Source organism: Oncorhynchus mykiss, chromosome 6 (genome assembly GCF_057628025.1).
Source record: "Oncorhynchus mykiss isolate SJ-2025 chromosome 6, ASM5762802v1, whole genome shotgun sequence".
Lineage (NCBI taxonomy): Eukaryota > Metazoa > Chordata > Actinopteri > Salmoniformes > Salmonidae > Oncorhynchus > Oncorhynchus mykiss.
Window position 1 is genome coordinate 75,122,501 of NC_143027.1, and position 24,643 is coordinate 75,147,143.

Here is a 24,643-nt window from a genome sequence, read left to right on the forward strand (position 1 = left end):
CCAGACCCTGTACAACAAGCCTGGCTAGGCTATACTACACTGTACATTACAGCACCCATACCCTGTACAACAAGCCTGGCTAGGCTATACTACACTGTACATTATGGCACCCAGACCCTATACAACAAGCCTGGCTAGGCTATACTACACTGTACATTACAGCACCCAGACCCTATACAACAAGCCTGGCTAGGCTATACTACACTGTACATTACAGCACCCAGACCCTATACAACAAGCCTGGCTAGGCTATACTACACTGTACATTACAGCACCCAGACCCAGTACAACAAGCCTGGCTAGGCTATACTACACTGTACATTACAGCACCCAGACCCTGTACAACAAGCCTGGCTAGGCTATACTACACTGTACATTACGGCATTCAATGATCAATTCTACATCTTAATTAGGCAAACGACAAACAAGTGCAGGGCTTAATGAACCGTGTACCTCATCAAACAGCTGGGTGAATATATTTATTGAGATCAACGTTACATTTAATGATTTGGGCAATTAACTGTGGACCCCTTCTCTAATCTCAGAGGACACTGAGGGGACGGGGAGGGAGGCACCGGGGCCACTGCCCTAAATGAAAAGCAGCTGACAGATAATTGTCGTCCCCAGAGTTCTGGAACATAAGAGACTGAACGGACTTTGTGTTTAGAAATAAATATATCATACAAGCACGTCTCAATCCCCGGTGTGGTGAAATGAAAGTCATTTGCATGGCTTGATGGAACTGCGGGGGAATTCTAGTGTGAAGTCTTCAGACTGTTCTGTTGTTGCTGGAGATATGGCTTGTTTAATGTCCAGGAATATCTAGGAACAAATACAAATAAAAAAGAAGGAAGAAACAACACTGGAACCTACCAAGGACCTTCAGTCCTGAGGTATTATTATTAGTGCGTCTGTTTTACTACCATCCATTCTATTTAAATTGATCAAATGGGAGAGCAGTGGAAAAGCGCAAGAAGAAAAAATTAAGCTGGAGCCCAAAAGTGTGACTTGGATTTAATATTTTATAATTGCCAAGGGACATTCCAAGATCAATGAATTTTTTGCCCGGGACGCACATCAGAAAGAGATGTACTTCAGTATTTTTAGGGAACATTGGTCTATTTAATTCCAGTGTCTGATGCATGTGAAATATGCCTTTCATGGCCTCCTTCTGTTCCCCCAGGCGCTGCTGCGGGCAGACATTACCACTTTTAATGGGCCGCCATGAGAAGAGGCAAGTCAGCCAATAACCCATCCTCACTAACGGAGCCACTCGCTGCCTTGTTTATTCTCCTGCACCATTTTCTATTTTCTAGGGGGCTAATTTTAGCCACACTGTTTTTATCATAAAAAATAACATATGAGAGGAATAAATTGCATCACAACAAATGTATAGAAATGTACAAAACGTAACCATTTAAAAGGTTCTTTATAGTTTGTTAAAGGGCATATCAGCCATTTGAATGAAGCATGGATTGATATGAGATCAAGGAATGGTGGCTGGCTCTATATTAGAGGGGTGATGCAGAGTAATTGCCAGAACAAGGCAAGTTCTCTCACAGTGGAAGGCTAGAGAGAGAAAGGGGGGTGGATGGGGTCTACTGTACACTAGGGTCTGTAGTACTGAGAGGGGGCTGAAAGGATTGTTTATGATTGAAGTATGTTTATGTTTGAGATGTGAAGCAAGGTATGGAAAAAATACACCCAAGTCTACTCCCACAACAAATGATTCCAATAGAGAGGGAATTATCTACATACCACACCAGCAACAATCTATTTACTCATTGGTTCTTCTTTGAGTTCTTCTGCATTGCAAACAGTAACATTTATCATGAATTTGATAGTGGAGAACCAGCTGACAGATTTTTCAGTAATATTTCCACATGCATGCTGTCCTACTATGTGCCAGACAGGTGCTTTGACTAGCCTGGCATCTCAATGCATAAATTCAATTAGAGTCTTCCTGAAGCGCCTCCATCTGCAAACAATATGGTGCCCTTCTTTTTAATCAAACCTTCCCCGGCAAGCGACCAAAGGCCCTTCAAATTAAAAGTAATATCCAGGAATGCTCTTTCTAACTCATGCTGCGGACACGAGGCACTGAGACCAACCAAAACGAAAGAAAAATTAAAAATCCTAATAAGCAAACTAAGCCTGTCTGTATGTGGAATGTTAATTCTGAAAAAAGCATCTACTTGTGTCTCTAGTCTGCTTAGAGAAAGAGCACATGTAAGTAATACTGCACTATAAGTACACGATATAACGATGGAACATTCATTATACTGTCTTATCTAGAAAGTTGAGGCCAGATGTGCTATTTTTCTTCAGTTAGTACAGTATACATTAACCTCCACAAGGAAACATACTAAATCAGATCCTGATGTGGAAAACTTGAATCTCTATGTTTATGTTGGCATTCCTGCCATCTAGTTATTCTGCCTACTGCTACACATTTTAACAAAAAAATGTTCCCTCTGCCCCATGCCAGCATTTAATGAAAGATCATTTGCAGCATTTCCACTTGTTTCTTTCCCCAAGGCTCCAACCTTTAGAGCTGACAATGTAGCTGACAAAAGTAATCCAGTCAAAAGAAAAACTAACTTTAATAAATAGTAACAAGAAATCCAACCACTTTCCCGGTGATGTCACAATGCTACGCTGCACAAACCAATCACGGCTAATTCTAACATCAGACAGAGAGAGAGAGAACACACTATAAATAACTCCACTAAGTGACACAAAGACACACAGGAGTTCCTGGAGCGAGTCAGAGCAGCGAGGAGGGCGCATACTCTCTGACTGATCTCTCAGGGGTCCTGCCACTGCAGTTACAAAGGCCACTTCATATCGACAACTTCATTAGCAGCCCTCCCAGACCCTCAATTCATACCACGCTATGTTATCACTGACTGAGACTGAGAGACGCAATTTAGACTGGAGACACAGAGCTCTTAGCTAGCTCCTCCAGGACTGGGGAAAGAAACAGAGAAAGTGTGGTAGAAGACAGAAAATATAAAATGACGGCTAGTATAGAGGTATTCTATCTATTCTTTCTCTGTAAGTGGACTGGAGGCGTGGGATGGGATGGGGAGAGGGGGTTTGGAGGACGGCAGTGGGATGGGGAGAGGGGGTTTGGAGGACGGCAGTGGGATGGGGAGAGGGGGTTTGGAGGACGGCAGTGGGATGGGGAGAGGGGGTTTGGAGGACGGCAGTGGGATGGGGAGAGGGGGTTTGGAGGACGGCAGTGGGATGGGGAGAGAGGGTTTGGAGGACGGTAGTGGGATGGGGAGAGGGGGTTTGGAGGACGGCAGTGGGATGGGGAGAGGGGGTTTGGAGGACGGCAGTGGGATGGGGAGAGGGGGTTTGGAGGACGGCAGTGGGATGGGGAGAGGGGGTTTGGAGGACGGCAGTGGGATGGGGAGAGGGGGTTTGGAGGACGGTAGTGGGATGGGGAGAGGGGGTTTGGAGGACGGTAGTGGGATGGGGAGAGGGGGTTTGGAGGACGGCAGTGGGATGGGGAGAGGGGCTTTGGAGGACGGCAGTGGGATGGGGAGAGGGGGTTTGGAGGACGGTAGTGGGATGGGGAGAGGGGGTTTGGAGGACGGTAGTGGGATAGGGAGAGGGGGTTTGGAGGACGGCAGTGGGATGGGGAGAGGGGGTTTGGAGGACGGCAGTGGGATGGGGAGAGGGGGTTTGGAGGACGGTAGTGGGATGGGGAGAGGGGGTTTGGAGGACGGCAGTGGGATGGGGAGAGGGGGTTTGAAGGACGGCAGTGGGATGGGGAGAGAGGGTTTGGAGGACGGCAGTGGGATGGGGAGAGAGGGTTTGGAGGACGGCAGTGGGATGGGGAGAGGGGGTTTGGAAGACGGCAGTGGGGTGGGGAGAGAGGGGGTTTGGAGGACGGCAGTGGGATGGGGAGAGGGGGTTTGGAGGATGGCAGCGGGAAGGGGAGAGAAGGTTTGGAGGACGGCAGTGGAATGTGGAACGGGGGTTTGGAGGACGGCAGTGGGATGGGGAGAGGGGGTTTGGAGGACGGCAGTGGGATGGGGAGAGGGGGTTTGGAGGACGGCAGTGGGATGGGGAGAGGGGGTTTGGAGGATGGCAGTGGGATGGGGAGAGGGGGTTTGGAGGGGGCCCTGGATGTTGGGATGTCCCCATGTCCCTGGCCAGCAGGCAGCGTCTGTGGGCTGAAGAACCAGGCTTTATCGGCCCGGTCTCCATGGCACCAGTAGCACAAGAAAAACTGCAGCAAATTTCATTCTCAGAAATTTAATTATATCAAGATTAACAAGGGAGGTAATTAATTTCTTTAAGATGGGTATCTTTTAATTGCCTGGGGCTCAACTTTGTTGTCAAAACTGTATATTTAACCATTATTTCAGGGCAAAGTTTTAAAGGCAGAGAAAAGCGGAGGATCACTGATTTCACCATGAATATGGAAATATAGGAGTTTCTTATCTAAATGATTATTTTACAGTATTAGCACAAATACACGCATTTATGTACATATATATATATATATATTTATATATATACACATGTAAAAATGTATTTATTAATGCCACAAAGAAGTTGACTAAGAATATTGTGAATTCCATAAAAATCTGTTTGAGTTTCACTCTAATTAAAATAATGATGCATGTTAAGTTTGTATATTTTTACAGCTTGGACAGACTGCTCAATTCCACTGGCTTGTTACAGGCATGGCCATCTAGTGTACTAAACTAATGGGCTGTGTAGAATGGACAGAACAGCTGGTCTGTGTCTGAAAATGGCACCTTATTCCCAGGGTCTGCATAGGGCTCTGGTCAAAAGTAGTGCACTATACGGGGAATGTTGCCATTTAGGACACACACCTGGTCTCCATGTCATAGATCCAAGGTTCTAACACTGGCCCATTGTCTGGTTCTGGACCATTCTCCAGGCCAGGATCTCACACTGCCCAGCGGACTGTCTGAGAAACGAAGCCAACTGCTCTACAACACAAACACAAACATGATTACAGTCAAGGGAATGTGGTTAGGTAACGGAGCTGTTGTTGTATGAGGAGACAGAGTTGGCTAATGTCTGCTTGAAACCCTACAACAGAACAATGTGTGATCAAACCATTTGTCATGAAAAGTTTTCCGATATGTAAATGTTCCTGACTGAACAATTTCCTCAGTGTACAAGATCACTCAACTCAGCGATGTGATACGATGATGACTGTTATATGTATTTTACAAGCACAGAGCCAGTGGGAGGCGTGTTACTCTGGAAGGGTTGAAAAGCTTCCCTGATGTCTCTCTCTGCAAGTCTGGACAGGGACCGTTCATCAGTCTGCCGGACAACTGAGACAACTCACCTAATAGCCTCGCTGCTACTATGTCCAGAGTCCTCTCAGCTAGCAAAGATGTCCAGCATGGACACAGCAATGTCTATGATAGGGCCCTCAGAAAATCCAGCTATAAAGGTAGGAATCTGGTCCAACTGTCCATTTCATTTGATCGTGCTTCTTTAACCCTTTAGGCAAAATCTTCACCAGCATTCCTCTCACCTCACAAACCACAATCATCCTCTGAGCTTGAAGGCATAAGGCAATAGCCTCTCATTGGTAACTGTGGTCTAATTTCTTGGAAACCTGTAGCCTCTATTACTCAGTGATTATGAGGTGGTTAGTTGTGGGGTGTGCTTGTTGAAGCCGGTGGGCAGCCAGGGCTGAGTGTGGACTGGAGGGGTCAGGGCTTTCAGGGCTGAGTGTGGACTGGAGGGGTCAGGGCTTTCAGGGCTGAGTGTGGACTGGAGGGGTCAGGGCTTTCAGGGCTGAGTGTGGACTGGAGGGGGTCAGGGCTTTCAGGGCTGAGTGTGGACTGGAGGGGTCAGGGCTTTCAGGGCTGAGTGTGGACTGGAGGGGTCAGGGCTTTCAGGACTGAGTGTGGACTGGAGGGGGTCAGGGCTTTCAGGACTGAGTGTGGACTGGAGGGGGTCAGGGCTTTCAGGGCTGAGTGTGGACTGGAGGGGGTCAGGGCTTTCAGGGCTGAGTGTGGACTGGAGGGGTCAGGGAATTCAGGGCTGTGTGTCAGAGAATTCAGGGCTGTGTGTGGACTGGATGGGGTCAGAGAATTCAGGGCTGTGTGTGGACTGGAGGGGGTCAGGGCATTCAGGGCTGTGTGTGGACTGGAGGGGATCAGGGCATTCAGGGCTGTGTGTGGACTGGAGGGGTCAGGGAATTCAGGGCTGTGTGTAGACTGGATGGGGTCAGAGAATTCAGGGCTGTGTGTGGACTGGATGGGGTCAGAGAATTCAGGGCTGTGTGTGGACTGGAGGGGGTCATGGAATTCAGGGCTGTGTGTGGACTGGAGGGGGTCAGGGCATTCAGGGCTGTGTGTGGACTGGAGGGGGTCAGGGAATTCAGAGCTGTGTGTGGACTGGAGGGGGTCAGGGAATTCTGGGCTGAGTTTGGGCTGGAGGGGGTCAGGGCATTCAGGAGCTGCAGGAGGACAGGAGCCCCCAGCCACACACTGTCACCTACTACAACAGCCACCTGGCCTCCAGACTGGCACTGAAGGACATACTTACTGTACTGCTACCAGGGTTAGCCAGGACTAAACTACCAAGACGACCTTGGAGTTTCACAGTCAAAGAGGCTACCAAGTCTGTACATGTGTAAGCGGTTGAATAATCAATATGGAGTGTTTGTTTCATCCTGTAAACATTGTTTTGCGCATTAATAAGCGCAATAGGAATGTTGTTTTTATCATGGAAACCTGATTGAATATGATCAAAGGTTGGTATATTCAATGACCTATAGTGTAATTAATCACACTTAATGTCATGTCTACAGTACACGTGTCTACAATATGCTCGCCGCACACAAACACACACACACACACATGCACACAGCGTCATATCTTTAACACCATGATTCATCACTATTTAACTCTTTCTGATCTTGGAATCTGTTTGCCCTATTTCCATTCATGTGGGAATTAAAAACATTGATTTTAAACTGTGTTGACAGTTTTATAAAGAACCTAACCAGCCATGCATGATGATGGCCATCTCATCAATTCATATGTTCTGCATTCCATACATATTCAAAGAGCATGACACAAATACATCGGGAAAAATGGAAACATTTAAATATGAAAGATAATATAATCTGGTATTCAATTTGCGAATTGTATTCACACTTCAGTTGCCTGACGTTTGTCGCACAATAACAGAGTTCATTTTATTAAGAGGACAAAAGTATAAAACAAATATTTTCCAAGTGACAAAGATCACAAACAGATGTTAACTGTAGCTGCATTTCTATTCAAGGACTTTAACTAGCAGTCAGCCCATGATCAGTAGTCTATAGTCTATAGCATTGCACTGTGATGCCAGGGATTCTGACTGGCAAAGTGCAGTATGGTACAGCTCTAAGAACATGGCATCTGGCCAAGTACAGCAGCTCCTGTAACCCTTCTTAAAGACTCAACTTCATCTCCTCTCTTTGTCCCCGCTCTGGAAAAAGAAATAGAACTGCCTAAAGACAAAAAGTAAAACGAGCATTACGATCTTACCGACATTACGCAACCGATAACAGCCTCTTGGTGCCCCCTCTAATCAGGACTATGTATGTACCATGTTAAAGCTGTAGAGATAACCCACAGGAGTCCTCCTGCATGGCTCATTATATCATCACACTACATATGTAAATGTGGGCTCCATTCCAGAACCTCTTCAAAATTCCATATGTTACTCATACTGCATTCCTTTCTGTTGAGGGATTCAAATGACAGCCAATTGGAGGTCAAGGCCAATGAATACATTGACTGCACCAATCAAATATTATTAAAATTAGGAAGGCCACCAAAAATTCTGAGATTTCCATACCCAACTATAACATTTTCCATCAAGATAGAACTGCCAAAGGGGGAGGAGTTGCAGCATACTGCAGAGATAGCCTGCAAAGTAATGTCATACTTTCCAGGTCCATACCCAAACAGTTCGAACTACTAATTTAAAAAATGACTCTCTCCAGAAATAAGTCTCTCACTGTTGCCGCCTGCTACCGACCCCCCTCAGCTCCCAGCTGTGCCCTGGACACCATTTGTGAATTGATTGTCCCCCATCTAGCTTCAGAGTTTGTTCTGTTAGGTGACCTAAACTGGGATATGCTTAACACCCCGGCAGTCCTACAATCTAAGCTAGATGCCCTCAATCTCAGTTTATCACAGTGCCATCCGTTTTGTTACTAAAGCACCTTATACCACCCACCACTGCAACCTGTATGCTCTAGTCGGCTGGCCCTCGCTACATATTCGTCGCCAGACCCACTGGCTCCAGGTCATCTATAAGTCCATGCTAGGTAAAGCTCCGCCTTATCTCAGTTCACTGGTCGCGATGGCAACACCCACCCGTAGCACGCGCTCCAGCAGGTGTATCTCACTGATCATCCCTAAAGCCAACACCTCATTTGGCCGCCTTTCCTTCCAGTTCTCTGCTAACTGTGACTGGACAGAATTGCAAAAATCGCTGAAGTTGGAGACTTTTATCTCCCTCACCAACTTTAAACATCTGCTATCTGAGCAGCTAACCGATCGCTGCAGCTGTACATAGTCCATCGGTAAATAGCCCACCCAATTTACCTACCTCATCCCCATACTGTTTTATTGATTTACTTTTCTGCTCTTTTGCACACCAGTATCTCTACCTGCACATGACCATCTGATCATTTATCACTCCAGTGTTAATCTGCAAAATTGTAATTATTCGCCTACCTCCTCATGCCTTTTGCACACAATGTATATAGACTCTTTTTTTCTACTGTGTTATTGACTTGTTTATTGTTTACTCCATGTGTAACTCTGTTGTTGTCTGTTCACACTGCTTTGCTTTATCTTGGCCAGGTTGCAGTTGTAAATGAGAACTTGTTCTCAACTATCCTACCTGGTTAAATAAAGGTGTTCTCAACTATCCTACCTGGTTAAATAAAGGTGTTCTCAACTATCCTACCTGGTTAAATAAAGATCAAATAAAAAAAATATTTAAAAAATGATACATATGGTAACAGCAAAGGGAAAAACACTCCGATGCAATACAGTAGTTACTCCCCTGAGCAACATGTTAAGGAGGGTTAATAGAGGAGCACGCCTTTAGCCTCTTCCACTGTGCTCTCAGTGAAATCCCACTGGACGGATGGAATGGGCAGGGGAAAGGAGAGGAGGAGGAGGGGAGGAGGGAGGGAGTGGTGGATGAGGTGGATGTCCCCTCTCCCTAACCAAGAAGCTGGCCTGCATGCCTTAACCAAACAGCTAGACTGCCTGCCCAGTCCCAGTCCCCTACTCCTCCCCCAGAACGATGTTCTCCTCTCTGCCTCTCTTTCCTGTTTGTCTGGCTGAAGACCTGACGTTTACTCCCAGGCAGTGCGTTGGGAGGGAAGGAGAAGGAAGAGGAGGAGAAGAAGTGAAGAGAGTAAGGGGGAGTAAGGGGGAGGGTAGAAGGAAGGGGGGAGGATGGAGGGGAGAAACTGCACACTCCAAGTTGGGATTGATTTACTTCATTAACCAGAGATTACAAGTTTAACTTACAAACCAGAGGTCAAAATTTCTCATTAACAAGGGGACCGTGGAGAACCCAAGGGCTTGGAGACCAGTCTTATTACTGACTACACATTTCAATCTGTCTTTGATGTTCCATGTCTGCCTTTCTCCCCCTCTTCTCCTCTTCTATTTTTTGGCAGAGAGGTTGATTTTAATTGTAGCTATAGAACAGAGCATAGTTTGCCTGTAAGCCAGCCTCCACATCTGTAGTGAGTGCAGCTTTAGTGATATTGGGTGCAGTCCATAGCTCGGGGCTAATTTTAATGGTTCCCCTTTCATTGGAGGCTCAGATTGTTTTCCACGTGATTCCTGTTAATTTAGCTGTAGGAAAGGGCATCAGTTTTCCTGCTTTTCCCCTCTCTCTCTCTTTGCCTCTTGCTCTATTGCCTCACTCCATTTTTCTGATCTACACCGTCAAAGTAAGAAGGTGAAATGAATTGAAATGGAAAAATAGTCTGCTTGCTATTAAATCTCTTCTTGCCGTACCTTTTCCACCCAGCACTGCCTGGGAGAGACAGATAGGAGTCTGACAGTGTGGTTATACAGTACTGTACAAGTCTGGGCAATTTAACTGCTATTGTTGTTGTACGTCAACAAACAAGGCTGTTCCTTTGATGTGATAAATGGCCCAACTGTCTAGATGATGATAACGGTGTGCTCGTAAACGTGTCAAGGATGTTTCAGAGCTCAGAGCACGTTTTACACTACAATATGTTCCATCATAGTAGAGGCACTGGGATCTTTACATTTAAAAGCTAAAGTGTGTCCTGATATTGGCCAATATTACAGTTCTGACAGTTCACCCTACATTGACACTCTCCCCAACAATACTAAACCTTGTATTATTCTTTTAAAAGGGATAAAACCACAACATGGGCAGTTCATGCACAAAAAACAAACGATGAATTACTACTGCTCTGAAAATATTCCGTTTGTGAAAGGAAGGAGACTCCATAACATAGTGATGGTGACAGTGGAGTAATCTAATGAAAATGGAATAATCCAGTGTTTGTCTGGGTGACTGGACAGTGATCCTGCTCAGTCTGCCAGGCTGGGATGCATGGCTAACCCATTAGCTGTAAATGTCCCATAGTTACTGGAGGCTAGTCATGTCAGAGCTGATACTGTAGGCTGATGTTTGAGAAGGTGTAAAGGTAAAGAGCCTCTATTCACCTCTAGTCCTCCTTCATCCTTCTCTAGCCCTCGAATTGGCTTAGTAGAGCACTTCAAAAGGCCATCTTTCTCAGCCAGGGGTTGTTAGGGGGTAGTAGGGGGGTCAGTGCTACCGGTGTCTGTGCTGTGACCCACAGTCAGGGCCACAGCCGGCCCTCGTCTCTCTGCCCCTGTGAACAGGCCCTGCCATTGGCTCCCTGTAACTAATCCGTCCTCCGGAGCCCTGTAAGCCCCCCTTTGTTCCCTCCTGCAGACCAGATCAGGCTGGAGACAGACACTCCAGTCTTGACTGGCTATCAGTTTCAGACCTTTTGGCAGTCTAGTCGAGGCAACCAGGCTCCAGCACAGCAGAGCTCTGGCCAAGCCACCATCAAATGGAGGTAGAAAAAAAAACATGTACCGAAATTGTGTCACCTGAATTGTGTCACGGTTGGAACACGGCGGAAGGGTGGTCGGAAGGGGTAGAGACGGGGGGGTTGTTAGTTTCAACAGGAGCTCTCTCTACTATAACAGAACGGAGTAACAGAGAACAGGATCTCAAGAAGGTCATTATCCTCCCTCTCCTAATTTGAGCTCTGGCGCAGCACTGAAGGGCTGCCTTTGTCTGTCTGGGATTAATGCGGAAAGCTCAGGATGCGATGTCAGAGGGAAGTAATCAGCCAGCGTGGGCCCTACTCCTTCATAATGCTGCCTGCCTCTGCTGCCTGCTCCTGGCCAGGGCCCCCGGCTCATTTCTGTGGAGATGAAATCTATGACAAGCCCCTCAGTGAAGCTGAGAGCAGGCAACAGTCCAGTAACACCCACAGGGCCTGCAGGCATCCTGTGACCCCCTTAGAAAAGTCACATTCACTTTGCTCTGGAGAAGGGAAAGAGAACGCCGCTGGCGCTTCCAGCCCATGTGAAATGAAGAAATGTGAGGAGGTGAAAATGAAGTGAAAATAAGTTAAGATTTCTCCCTCTTTCTCCTCCCCCTCTCGCAATCGCTCAGAAGAGGGGTAGAGGGGGGTGGGGGGGGGGGGGGGGATGACTTCACTTAATTATAGCCCCCTAATTAAATGGGGACAGGACATTAGAAACAGCTCTGGATATTCATGTTTATGTTGTGTGACTGTTTATGTTAGATACTGTATATAAACCGGATTGTTGCAGTTTGTTTCCTTTCCGCAGAAAGCAGAGGGTCGAGGGCTCGCTAACCAATCAGGGTAAAACATAGTGAAAGAGGTTGGCACTGCACTCAAGGACCAGAAGTAATGCTTTTATTTAGTTATTTCTGCCTTCTTATACTGGGTGCATTAATGTGCTCTTTCTGCAGTAGATTGCAACTAAGCGAATGATGTGAAGATACAACCCAACAAGCAGGTTATTAAAATGACCAATTGACATTCAGAAATTCAGAAGATTTTTTAAATGTTTTATTCATCATATTCACAGAATCACAGCAGTAATCAGGGAATATCGAGGGGAGTTTGAATAGGTCAACATTTCTTTCTCTGAGAATGTAAAATATTTTTGGTTACAGAATAACTGTGTTTATGACAATGTGTAACCTCGTATTGGAGAAATGTGATAATCGGGCTGTTCTTGAACCATTTTCAACAGGAGACTATTATTTTATAAAAACATAATTAACAACAGACAGTTAGTCAGAAGGGAGTAAGTCAACATACTGGTCCTGTCGATGTGGATGTTGGTTCATGTATCAGAGATATATTTCCATCATCTTCCCTGTATTAGCTTACTGAGGTCTCCAATGTGGTGTATTAGATACATGCCCCAAACCAGGATAATGTATAACAGATTATTTCTGTTAAGGAGGTCTGGTATTAAGAATACAACAATAATACCCCCAAAACAACAACTCCAATCCTTGGATAATTGATAAACAAACTAACAAACCACCATAACTGCTCCCAAACCCCTCTCTTCATAGAAATAGAATCCCTAGAACATTGACTTGAATGGGGATTCCATTCTAGGGATTGTATTTCTCTGCCTCGCACCTTGGTATTGGCTCATGTCTCTAATCTAAAGGGAGACTTCAGAAGGACTCATCTTCATCCACTTTATAGACGAATAAGCATGAGGACAACGTAATGGTTGAGAGGACGGCCTGCACACTGTGTACCAAGCCCACCATAGAACTCTTCCTAAATAATATGAGGACAACAACACAGAACCAATCAGAGTACAGAGCCAATCCAACATCTGGTTCTTCAGTAATGAATACCAATACTGCAGAGCATGTGGCCATGCAATTCATCAATGTTCAGTAGAAACAGAAGAGGAACAGTCCACGGGGTGTGTAAACCTGTTGAGTGTGAACATCCCATTCTGGGCATCTAATATGTACACCTTAGTACTCCTACTGGGGTTGGTGAGTAATTACAATTGACATGCATCTCAACAGTGTGGTCCTAAAACTTGTTTTCAGGGCGACTGGGCGGATGAAAAAAAATTGAGAGGGAAATGGAACAATGTTTGTTTTATTTGTTAGTTTTGTTTCAGAAGTGATTGTGTAGGTATATATTTCGTCCTCCTACAGCAGGTTAAAGAAAACGACAGAAGCTAACTAGCAGTTGGAAACTTTATAGGGGGGCTCCGGTCTTACCTCGGCCCCTGACGGCGTGGCCCCTGGCGAGTCCATCTTGCGTTTCTTCCGAGGTCCGATGGCAGCTAGCGCGGTCAGGTTCGCGTCTCGTTGCCTCACCAGGGCCATTTCCTGTTGCTGCATCTGAGGGAGACAAAGCAACAGGCACACGTTAGCTTAGCATTACTAGCTCAGCATGACCTTCAGTTACATGGGTCAACAGATTACATGGGGGTAACGATTCAGAGACATTGGTGAGGTGTGGGAATGTGAGGTGTGGGAATAACTACCTATTTAGTAGTTACAGTGCCTTGCGAAAGTATTCGGCCCCCTTGAACTTTGCGACCTTTTGCCACATTTCAGGCTTCAAACATAAAGATATAAAACTGTATTTTTTTGTGAAGAATCAACAACAAGTGGGATACAATCATGAAGTGGAATGACATTTATTGGATATTTCAAACTTTTTTAACAAATCAAAAACTGAAAAATTGGGCGTGCAAAATTATTCAGCCCCTTTACTTTCAGTGCAGCAAACTCTCTCCAGAAGTTCAGTGAGGATCTCTGAATGATCCAATGTTGACCTAAATGACTAATGATGATAAATACAATCCACCTGTGTGTAATCAAGTCTCCGTATAAATGCACCTGCACTGTGATAGTCTCAGAGGTCCGTCAAAAGCGCAGAGAGCATCATGAAGAACAAGGAACACACCAGGCAGGTCCGAGATACTGTTGTGAAGAAGTTTAAAGCCGGATTTGCATACAAAAAGATTTCCCAAGCTTTAAACATCCCAAGGAGCACTGTGCAAGCGATAATATTGAAATGGAAGGAGTATCAGACCACTGCAAATCTACCAAGACCTGGCCGTCCCTCTAAACTTTCAGCTCATACAAGGAGAAGACTGATCAGAGATGCAGCCAAGAGGCCCATGATCACTCTGGATGAACTGCAGAGATCTACAGCTGAGGTGGGAGACTCTGTCCATAGGACAACAATCAGTCGTATATTGCACAAATCTGGCCTTTATGGAAGAGTGGCAAGAAGAAAGCCATTTCTTAAAGATATCCATAAAAAGTGTCGTTTAAAGTTTGCCACAAGCCACCTGGGAGACACACCAAACATGTGGAAGAAGGTGCTCAGATGAAACCAAAATTGAACTTTTTGGCAACAATGCAAAACGTTATGTTTGGCAACACACCATCCCCACTGTCAAACTTGGTGGTGGCAGCATCATGGTTTGGGCCTGCTTTTCTTCAGCAGGGACAGGGAAGATGGTTAAATTTGATGGGAAGATGGATGGAGCCAAATACAGGACCATTCTGGAAGAAAACCTGATGGAGTCTGCAAAAGACCTGAGACTGGGACGGAGATTTGTCTTCCAACAAGACATTGATCCAAAACATAAAGCAAAATCTACAATGGAATGGTTCAAAAATAAACATATCCAGGTGTTAGAATGGCCAAGTCAAAGTCCAGACCTGAATCCAATCGAGAATCTGTGGAAAGAACTGAAAACTGCTGTTCACAAATGCTCTCCATCCAACCTCACTGAGCTCGAGCTGTTTTGCAAGGAGGAATGGGAAAAAATTTCAGTCTCTCGATGTGCAAAACTGATAGAGACATACCCCAAGTGACTTACAGCTGTAATCGCAGCAAAAGGTGGCGCTACAAAGTATTAACTTAAGGGGGCTGAATAATTTTGCACGCCCAATTTTTCAGTTTTTGATTTGTTAAAAAAGTTTGAAATATCCAATAAATGTCGTTCCACTTCATGATTGTGTCCCACTTGTTGTTGATTCTTCACAAAAAAATACAGTTTTATATCTTTATGTTTGAAGCCTGAAATGTGGCAAAAGGTCGCAAAGTTCAAGGGGGCCGAATACTTTCGCAAGGCACTGTATCTTACTGTACTTGTTGTTTAGATCTAATGGTCTATTGTACATCTACCCTCTATCATAACCAACTGTAACTATTTGACCAACTCTCAGCTGGTAGTAAAGGCATGATCAAAATCATTTGTCGGGGAAAATTGGTTTCTGTCCCATCTGCCAAAGCAGACTAAGGTGTTACATATCATAAATGGATGAACACAATGGACATCATCAGTAACATAGGCATGTCTGTGCGCACAGAACAGGTCTATTGCTGAGAAATTACATTTTAATGTCCATCCCTCCAATAAATTACCCATCTCTCTCCCTCCCTCGCCAAACTCAGAGAGAGACAAAATGGCAGCATGTTGTCAGGGTTTAGCAGCGTTCATGTCTGTGAGTCTGAGTGGTGAGCGGTGCTGCATGGTCACATGCCTCATTGTGATTTTTCAGTATGTGATGTGTAAAGGGGAAACAGTGGTGAGGCGCTGCCTGAGGTAATGTCAAGTCTGACCTGGGGGCTGAGAGGGAGAAGGGCTGAGGGGAGGGAGGGGAGCGTTGTCTGACCTGGGGGCTGAGAGGGAGAAGGGCTGAGGGGAGGGAGGGTAGCGTTGCTGGGAGCTGGCGTTTCTGCTGCATGGGGCTGGGGCAGGGCGGACGTGTGAGAGCCTGGGGTCATGGTAGCACAGAGGGCGTCAGCTCCTCTCCCCCACACCCACGTGCCTATCCTATCAACTCCAGTCACAGCCACGCCTGCCTGCCCAGTGGGGGAGAGGCCTGGGTCGAAGTGAATAGAGACAATCAATGTGTTCTTTCATGTCTTTCATGTTCTTTTATGTTATCTAAGATCGTGTGTGTGTGTGTGTGTGTGTGTGAGAGTGTGTACATGCATGCGTGTTGTCTGATAAGGGGAAATGTCATGTTGCTTTCAGATGGTGCTCTGTTTCAGCTGTTATGGGCAGCCAAGCTAAATGGAGAAGGTGCTTTTTGTATCCTTGTATGCAATACCTTTGAAATGTTTGAATCCTTCTTGATGTAATGTGATTTGTTGATTCAATTTAAGTATTTATACTGTGCGTGTGCACGTGTGTATGTGCATGTTGTCTGATCAGGGGAAATGTTGCTTTCAGATGGTGCTCTATAAAAGGTTGCATTGGTTTACAAAAACCTGATCCAAAATGCGCATGCAGTTGTCTCTGATTCTTAAAAAGCCCCAGGCAAAGCATGCCCTTTAGGGTGTTGCCACTTCACATTTATCAAGGCAAAACCATTGAAAAATTCTAAGCACACTGACAACATAAACTAGGATAAACTAGGAGACAGGAAAAACTGCAATAATAACCAGACAGAAATCCACCCAAACTTTACTGCTGCTACTGTGCATTTTCCATCACATTAAAGTATTGTAGCCGTTTTACAGGGCTGTGTGCTATAACAGGGCTGTGTGCTGTAACAGGGCTGTGTGCTATAAGAGGGCTGTACCAGGGCTGTGTGCTATAACAGGGCTGTGTGCTGTAACAGGGCTGTGTGCTATAACAGGGCTGTGTGCTATAACAGGGCTGTAACAGGGCAGTGTGCTATAACAGGGCTGTAACAGGGCTGTGTGCTATAACAGGGCTGTAACAGGGCTGTGTGCTATAACAGGGCTGTGTGCTGTAACAGGGCTGTGTGCTATAACAGGGCTGTGTGCTATAACAGGGTTGTGTGCTGTAACAGGGCTGTGTGCTGTAACAGGGCTGTGTGCTATAACAGGGCTGTACCAGGGCTGTGTGCTATAACAGGGCTGTGTGCTGTAACAGGGCTGTGTGCTATAACAGGGCTGTGTGCTATAACAGGGCTGTGTGCTATAACAGGGCTGTAACAGGGCTGTGTGCTATAACAGGGCTGTAACAGGGCTGTGTGCTATAACAGGGTTGTGTGCTGTAACAGGGCTGTGTGCTGTAACAGGGCTGTGTGCTGTAACAGGGCTGTGTGCTGTAACAGGGCTGTGTGCTGTAACAGGGCTGTGTGCTGTAACAGGGCTGTGTGCTATAACAGGGTTGTGTGCTGTAACAGGGCTGTGTGCTGTAACAGGGCTGTGTGCTATAACAGGGTTGTGTGCTGTAACAGGGCTGTGTGCTGTAACAGGGCTGTGTGCTGTAACAGGGCTGTGTGCTGTAACAGGGCTGTGTGCTGTAACAGGGCTGTGTGCTGCAACAGGGCTGTGTGCTGTAACAGGGCTGTGTGCTGGAAGCAACACGGGGTCCTGAGGAGAGGAGCAGTTCCACCACAGCTCCCAAACACCCATAAACACGTAACCAGATGACAGGTTCAGGAAGTGATTCCAGGGAGAGTTTGGGTGTGAATTAAGGCAGAACTATACAAATGAGAAAATCCAGTGGAAAGGAAGGAGACAGCTGGATAAACTAGCTAGCTATTATGGCTAGAGATTTCCATTACACAGTTTGGGTACAGATATCAGATGGAACTCTGGTATCAATGTTAACCCTGTTAAGCTTGGTCACACACAGAAAGCTCTGAAGGCTTGACCTCAAAGGATTCTGCTGCCTCCATGGAGAGAGAGAGGGACTGGGTCTGCTGGGGTCTGTGTGTCTATGTGTGTGTTAGGGGTCTGGGTCCTGCTATCTCTCTGATGGCACCATGATGCTGGGATGCATCTCTACCCTGCCTGGCAGTTGGAACCAGGCGTGGGCTCACACAGCCTGCAGCGTTCTACCCTGCCTGTTCTGCCATTCAGATTTATGACTGTATGATAAATGCAGACCTCATTTCACCATCTGCAACCCTCCCTCAACCCCAACCCTCCCTCCTCCAGTCTGCATTTCCCCTCACTGGAGGATGAGGCCATAATGATGCTGGGAGAAGAGACTGATTCCAATCTGATCTGAGGCCTGCTGCCATAGTGCTTCTATAACTCTACATAAGATGACTGCAAACCTGGGCTGCATCTGAAATGACAAACTATTTCCTATACAGCGCAGTGCACTGCTTTTGATCAGAGCACTATGAGTCCAGGTCAAAACTAAAGTGTGGAAGGATTTGACCTTACTGGCACCATATTCCCTATATAGTGCACTACGGTTTCCCTGTATAATGCCCTCCATTTAACCAGGTCAAACGTAGTGCCGTTTAGAGGCCTAGGTTGCCCTTTTGGACACACCCCTGGGCGGGGCCTGTGTACTGTGTATTATTGACTCGTCTAACCTATGGATGAGAAGCCTCAACTAGACTACCACCAAGGTCACTGAAATACTGGAGTCTGCAGCTCAAAACAATAGAATAAAATAACCAATAACCAACAAACATATATTTGCCAGGTTCGATCAATGTCTGCGCTTAAGTATTTGGTTCTCCCTAAGTCTCTTAAAAACAAGTTCCTGCAGTCTGCCCGCATGCCCTTTGGAAACAGGGAAGGAGTCTTGTAAACTCAAATTATTTACAAAGGTCAGGAGAAGTAGAACATTGCTTAGGTGTGATGCAAAAATCCCCGATAGAATCTCCAATCAATGTGTTTGCCCAATAATCAGGCTACACTTCCTATAGCTAGAGGTCTGGTTTCAATACACAAACAGCAATGTTAACACCTTTAACATCATAACTGGAAAAGTATTCAGTAAATGGATTGAGTGAAGTGAAGAAACAGTCAATATCAGAAGAGTGGACATGTTTGTCTTTTATAGGCCAATTCTGTCCCATTTGTTGGCTGAGGTTTTCCCATGCTTATTTACTTGGTTGTTCCTTTTTCTGAATAATTTACAGCAGTAAAAAACTCAGTCAGGGCTATGCCCTAAATGTTTCACAAAAAATTCAGCCCTTCAAGTGTCAAACCCACATAAAAACCTATGCACAGTTCTTTGTCTCCTCACAAGGAAAGAACACGATGTCCATGTTCTCTACATGATGCAAACATGTCTGAAACAGGGAAAGGCAGACAGCTAGAGAGAGATCGTTCTTCAGACAGACAGCAATCAGATAAACCCCACATACACAGAGGAGTCAGTTCCATAAGCCACGATGTCCAACCTGACGTTTTCTATCTGTGCAGTTCGCTTGGTAACAAAGGCTTCTACCCCCTGGCCTGGGGGACTAGCTGCTCGCCTCGCAGCCCCCCAGACACTTACAGACAGATGTCCTTGGTGGAGCAGAACGCAGAGCAGAGAGGAGGCAGGGCAGGCATGGCTGACGTCACAGATGGCTGTGGGGTTGTGGAGGAGAGGAGAAGGGGGTTCTCTGCCCTCTAAAAGGGCCCAGGATAAAGGCAGGGCAGGGGGCCTCTGCTGATCTCTACCCCTAGCCCAGACCTGGTCTGAGGGCCGAGGGGGCACAGCAGGGGAACTCTAAGGGCCACAACAACCCATATAATAACCTATATACTGTATACTGAGGGTGTGTGTGCACGCATGTGTGTGTGTGCGTGCCTGGGTACGTGCATTAACTTCCTACTTATGCAGCTACCTAAATCCATGCATTTGATTTCATTACTTGACACCCGCACAGCAGACTTTTTTTTTTAGTAACTATATGAGGCAGTCTGTCTCTCCGTTCTATGAACATCTGTGAGCTGTAAGGCCTTTTCTCATTTAAAATGCCTGGTAGTTAAGCAAGGGGAGTCTAAGCTAAATCACCGATCAGATCTCCAACCTCATCTCAACTCAGTAGACATCCAATATGACTGGGCCAATCTGCTATGTCTCCCCATGTTTCCGCCCTGACCTACTGATGTGGGGGCTGTGTTTGGTAGAGCTAAAGTACAGTTGTGGTATACAGGTTGATTTAAAGGGGCAATCTGCAGTTCAAACAATAACAAAACAGGCACCCAACCACGTCCATATTATGGCAAGAACAGCTCAAAAAATAAAAGCGAAATGACAGTCCATCATTACTTTAAGACATGAAGGTCAGTGCAGAGGATAAGTTCATCAGAGATTACCAGTGTCAGAAATTGAAGCCCAAATAAATGCTTCACAGAGTTCAAGTAACAGAGACATCTCAACATCAACTGTTCAGAGGAGACTGCGTGAATCAGGCCTTCATGGTCAATTTTCTGTAAAGAAAACACTACTAAAGGTCACCAAGAAACACGAGCATTGGACTTTAGACTGGTGAAAATCTGTCTTTTGGTCTGATGAGTAAAAATTTGAGATTTTTGGTTCCAACCGGCGTGTCTTTGTGGTTGCCACCGTGAAGTATGGAGGAGGAGGTGTGATGGCGTTGGGGTGCTTTGCTGGTGACACTGTCTGTGATTTATTTAGAATTCAAGGCACACTTAACCAGCATGGCTACCACAGCATTCTGAAGCGATATGCCATCCCATCTGATTTGCGCTTAGTGTGACTATCATTTGTTTTTCAACAGGCCAATGACCCAACACACCTCCAGGCTGTGTAAGGGCTATTTGACCAAGAAGGAGAGTGATGGAGTGCTGCATCAGATGACGGCCTCCACAATCACCCAAACTCAAACCAATTGAAATGGTTTGGGATGAGTTGGACCGCAGAGTGAAGGAAAAACAGCCAACAAGTGCTCAGCATATGTGGGAACTCCTTCAAGACTGTTGGAAAAGCATTCCTGGTGAAGCTGGTTGAGAGAATGCCAAGGGTGGCTACTTTGAAAAATATTAAATATATTTTGATTCGTTTAACACTTTTTTGGTTACTACATGATTCCATATGTGTTATGTCATAGTTTTGATGTCTTCATTATTATTATACAATGTAGAAAATAACAAAGAATTAAGAAAAAACATTAAAGGAGTAGGTATGTCCAAACTTTTGACTGGTACTGTATATTCTTCAAAAATCGATGTGCATTCAGAATGTATTCATACCCCTTGACTTATTACACATTTTGTTTTGTTACAGCCTGAATTCAAAATGGATTAAATAGATGTTTTTCTTACCCATCTACACACAACACCCCATAATTGTTGTTGGCTGGCCCTCGCTTCATATTCGTCGCCTAACCCACTGGCTCCAGGTCATCTATAAAGCCCTGCCTTATCTCAGCTCACTGGTCACCATAGCAGCACCCACGCGTAGCACGCGCTCCAGCAGGTATATTTCACTGGTCACCCCCAAAGCCAATTCCTACTATGGCCGCCTTTCCTTCCAGTTCTCTGGTGCCAATGACTGGAACGAACTGCAAAAATCACTGAAGCTGGAGACTCATATCTCTCTTACTAACTTTAAGCACCAGCTGTCAGAGCAGCTCACAGATCACTGTACCTGTACATAGCCCATCAGTAAATAGCCCATCCAACTACCTCATCCCCATTCTGTTATTTATTTATTTTGCTCCCTTGCACCACAGTATCTCTACTTGCACATTCATCTTCTGCACATCTATCACTCAAGTGTTTAATTGCTATATTGTAATTATTTCGCCACTATGGCCTATTTATTGCCTTACCTCCCTAATCTTACCTAATTTGCGCACACTGTATATATACTTTTTTTTATTGTATTATTGACTGTATGTTTGTTTATTCCATGTGTAACTCTGTGTTGTTGCTTGTCTCGCACTGCTTTACTATATCTTGGCCAGGTCGCAGTTGTAAATGAGAACTTGTTCTCAACTAGCCTACCTGGTTAAATAAAGGTGAAAAAAAATGACTAAGTGAAAACATGCTTTCAGAAATGTTTGCAAATTTATTGACAATGAAATACAGAAATATCTCATTCATATAGAGTAATTATTCACACCCCTCTGCTATGACACTCCAAATTGAGCTCAGGTTCATCCGATTTCCTTTGATCATCTTTGAAGTGTCGCTACAACATGACTGGAGTCTATCTGTGGCCATTTCAATTGTTCGGGCATGGTTTAGAAAGAAACACACCTAACAGCATGTGTCAGTGGCTAACTCAAGCTCTCCTTTTAATAAATGAGTGAGGAAATCATGATTGTCTGTCTAGGAGATTTAAAACAAACCCTTTAGGTGTTATTTTTAAGGTCCGACAGCTGACAGTACATGTCAGAGCAGAAACTATACCATGATGTCCAAGGAACTGTCCTTAGATCTCTGAGATCTCTGAGATAGAATTGTGATGAGGCATACATCTGGGGAAAAAATATGGAACTACCCAGACTTTGCCTAGAGCTGTCCCTCTGACCAAACTGAGCAACTGGGCAGGAAGGACCTTGGTCATGGAGTCTCTACAGCACATTAGCCACTCCTGAGAAAAAGGCACATGACAGCACGCCTGGAGTTTGCGAAAAGGCATGTGAAAGGCAAAATATTCTGTGGTCTGATAAGACATGTAAGAAATGTAACTCTTTGGCCTGAATGCAAAAATATACTTTTGGAGAAAACCAGGCGCAGCTCATGACCCGTCGAACGGCATCCCTACCGTGAAACATGGTGGTGGCAGCATCATCGTGCTGCTGCTCCAGTTTCAACTGTTCTGCCTTATTATTATTCGACCATGCTGGTCATTCATGAACATTTGAACATCTTGGCCATGTTCTGTTATAATCTCCACCCGGCACAGCCAAAAGAGGACTGGCCATCCCACATATGCTCTCTCTAATTCTCTCTTTCTTTCTCTCTCTCGGAGGACCTGAGCCCTAGGACCATGCCCCAGGAATACCTGACATGATGACTCCTTGCTGTCCCCAGTCCACCTGACTGTGCTGCTGCTCCAGTTTCAACTGTTCTGCCTTATTATTATTCGACCATGCTGGTCATTTATGAACATTGAACATCTTGGCCATGTTCTGTTATAATCTCCACCCGGCACAGCCAGAAGAGGACTGGCCACCCCACATAGCCTGGTTCCTCTCTAGGTTTCTTCCTAGGTTTTGGCCTTTCTAGGGAGTTTTTCCTAGCCACCGTGCTTCTACACCTGCATTGCTTGCTGTTTGGGGTTTTAGGCTGGGTTTCTGTACAGCACTTTGAGATATCAGCTGATGTACGAAGGGCTATATAAATACATTTGATTTGATTTGATTTGATGCTATGGGGGATGCTTTTCAGCAGCAGAGACGGGGAGACTGGTAAGGATAGAGGGAACAATGAATGGAGCCAAATACAGGTAAATCCTTGATGAGAACCTGCTTCAGAGGGCATGCGACCTTAGACTGGGGCGAAGATTTACATTCCAACAGGATAATGACCCCAAGCATACAGCCAAAACAACACTGGAATGGCTTCAGAACAAGAATGTGAAAGTCCTTCAGTGTCCCAGCCAAAGCCCAGACTTGAATCCCATTGAAAATATGTGGAAAGACTTGAAGATTGCTGTTCACTGCCACTCCCCATCTAACTTAACAGAGCTTGAGAAAATCTTAAAGGAAGAATGGGAGAAAATCCCCAAATCCAGATGTGAAAAGCTGATAGACATACCCAAGACTGTATTTGACGCCGAAGGCGCTTCTACAAAATATTGGCTCAGGGGTGTGAATACTGATGTAAATTAGATATTTCTGGAAAATATGTTTTCACTTTGTCATTATAGGGTATTGTGTGTAGATGGCTGAGAGAAAAAAAAAGGTATTCAATTTTGAATTCAGGCTGTAACACAACAAAATGTGGAATAAGTCAAGGGTATGAATACTTTCCGAAGGCACTGTATATAATCTATTTAAAAGTCAAAAATGGATGTAGCAATCTCAGATCGCCCCTTTAACTGAACTGGATTTGGATACAAATGATCCCAAATAGATACAGGAAAGAAAATAAATAATAACGTCTTTCAATTTTTGTTTCTACAAATGTTTTATGCACCACAATATGTATTTATTCTGAGTAAACACACATACTGTAGGTAGGTATGAGTCACTGCATTAACCAAGGATTATACATAGACATGCTTATCTCGATGAATACATTAATGTACAGTGATTAATACCACATTGAAGAAGTTCAGTCAAGGTTTTTCTTCACCATAAAATAGAGAGAAGAAGAAAGCATCTGTTTGCTGTCATACTTATTATACGTATACATTACCTATGGAAATGAACCCTGGTTGTAGTCTCAGCATGTTCTATTTTCTCCTGAGCTGGATGGATACGTCAGAACTATTTCCAGAGCCAACAACCAATTATTCAGCGCCATGAGCCCCCCCCGGAGCTAAGGTCATTATGTGAGGGCCACTATCATGACCCCCACAGTTCGTATTTATTTGCAACTTATTTGCAGAAATTAAACCGTGTATAAAGACTGTGTATATAAAATTGGTTGTGTATAAAACACACTCCAAAACCCATCCACAGAGATAGTATTTTAATTCCTTAGAATAACATTTGTAGAATATTTTTTAAAGAATAGGAGTTTTTAAACAGAGGAACCCAGAAATCACCGATAAGCATATTCAAGCAGCAACATTATAAGGAAGCGCCAGGAAAAGCGGTGATCATTAAAAATAATGCTTATCTAAGGGAAAATGTCCAACTTGAAATGTTCTTCTTTCACATGGTCTCCCTTTACATGCGACTGTGC

The 24,643-nt window shown here is 45.0% G+C and overlaps 1 protein-coding gene across 2 annotated transcripts in view; it reads right to left on the reverse strand.

The window, feature by feature from the left end:
• LOC110526966 (transcription initiation factor TFIID subunit 4) overlaps positions 1-24,643 on the reverse strand; it is a 108,606-nt gene that overhangs the window by 22,660 nt on the left and 61,303 nt on the right. For both annotated transcript variants that reach the window (XM_036980974.2, XM_090238867.1), the window contains one exon: positions 13,351-13,473. In XM_036980974.2, coding sequence (XP_036836869.2) covers positions 13,351-13,473 — 123 coding nt within the window. The remainder of the gene's footprint in view (positions 1-13,350; positions 13,474-24,643) is intronic.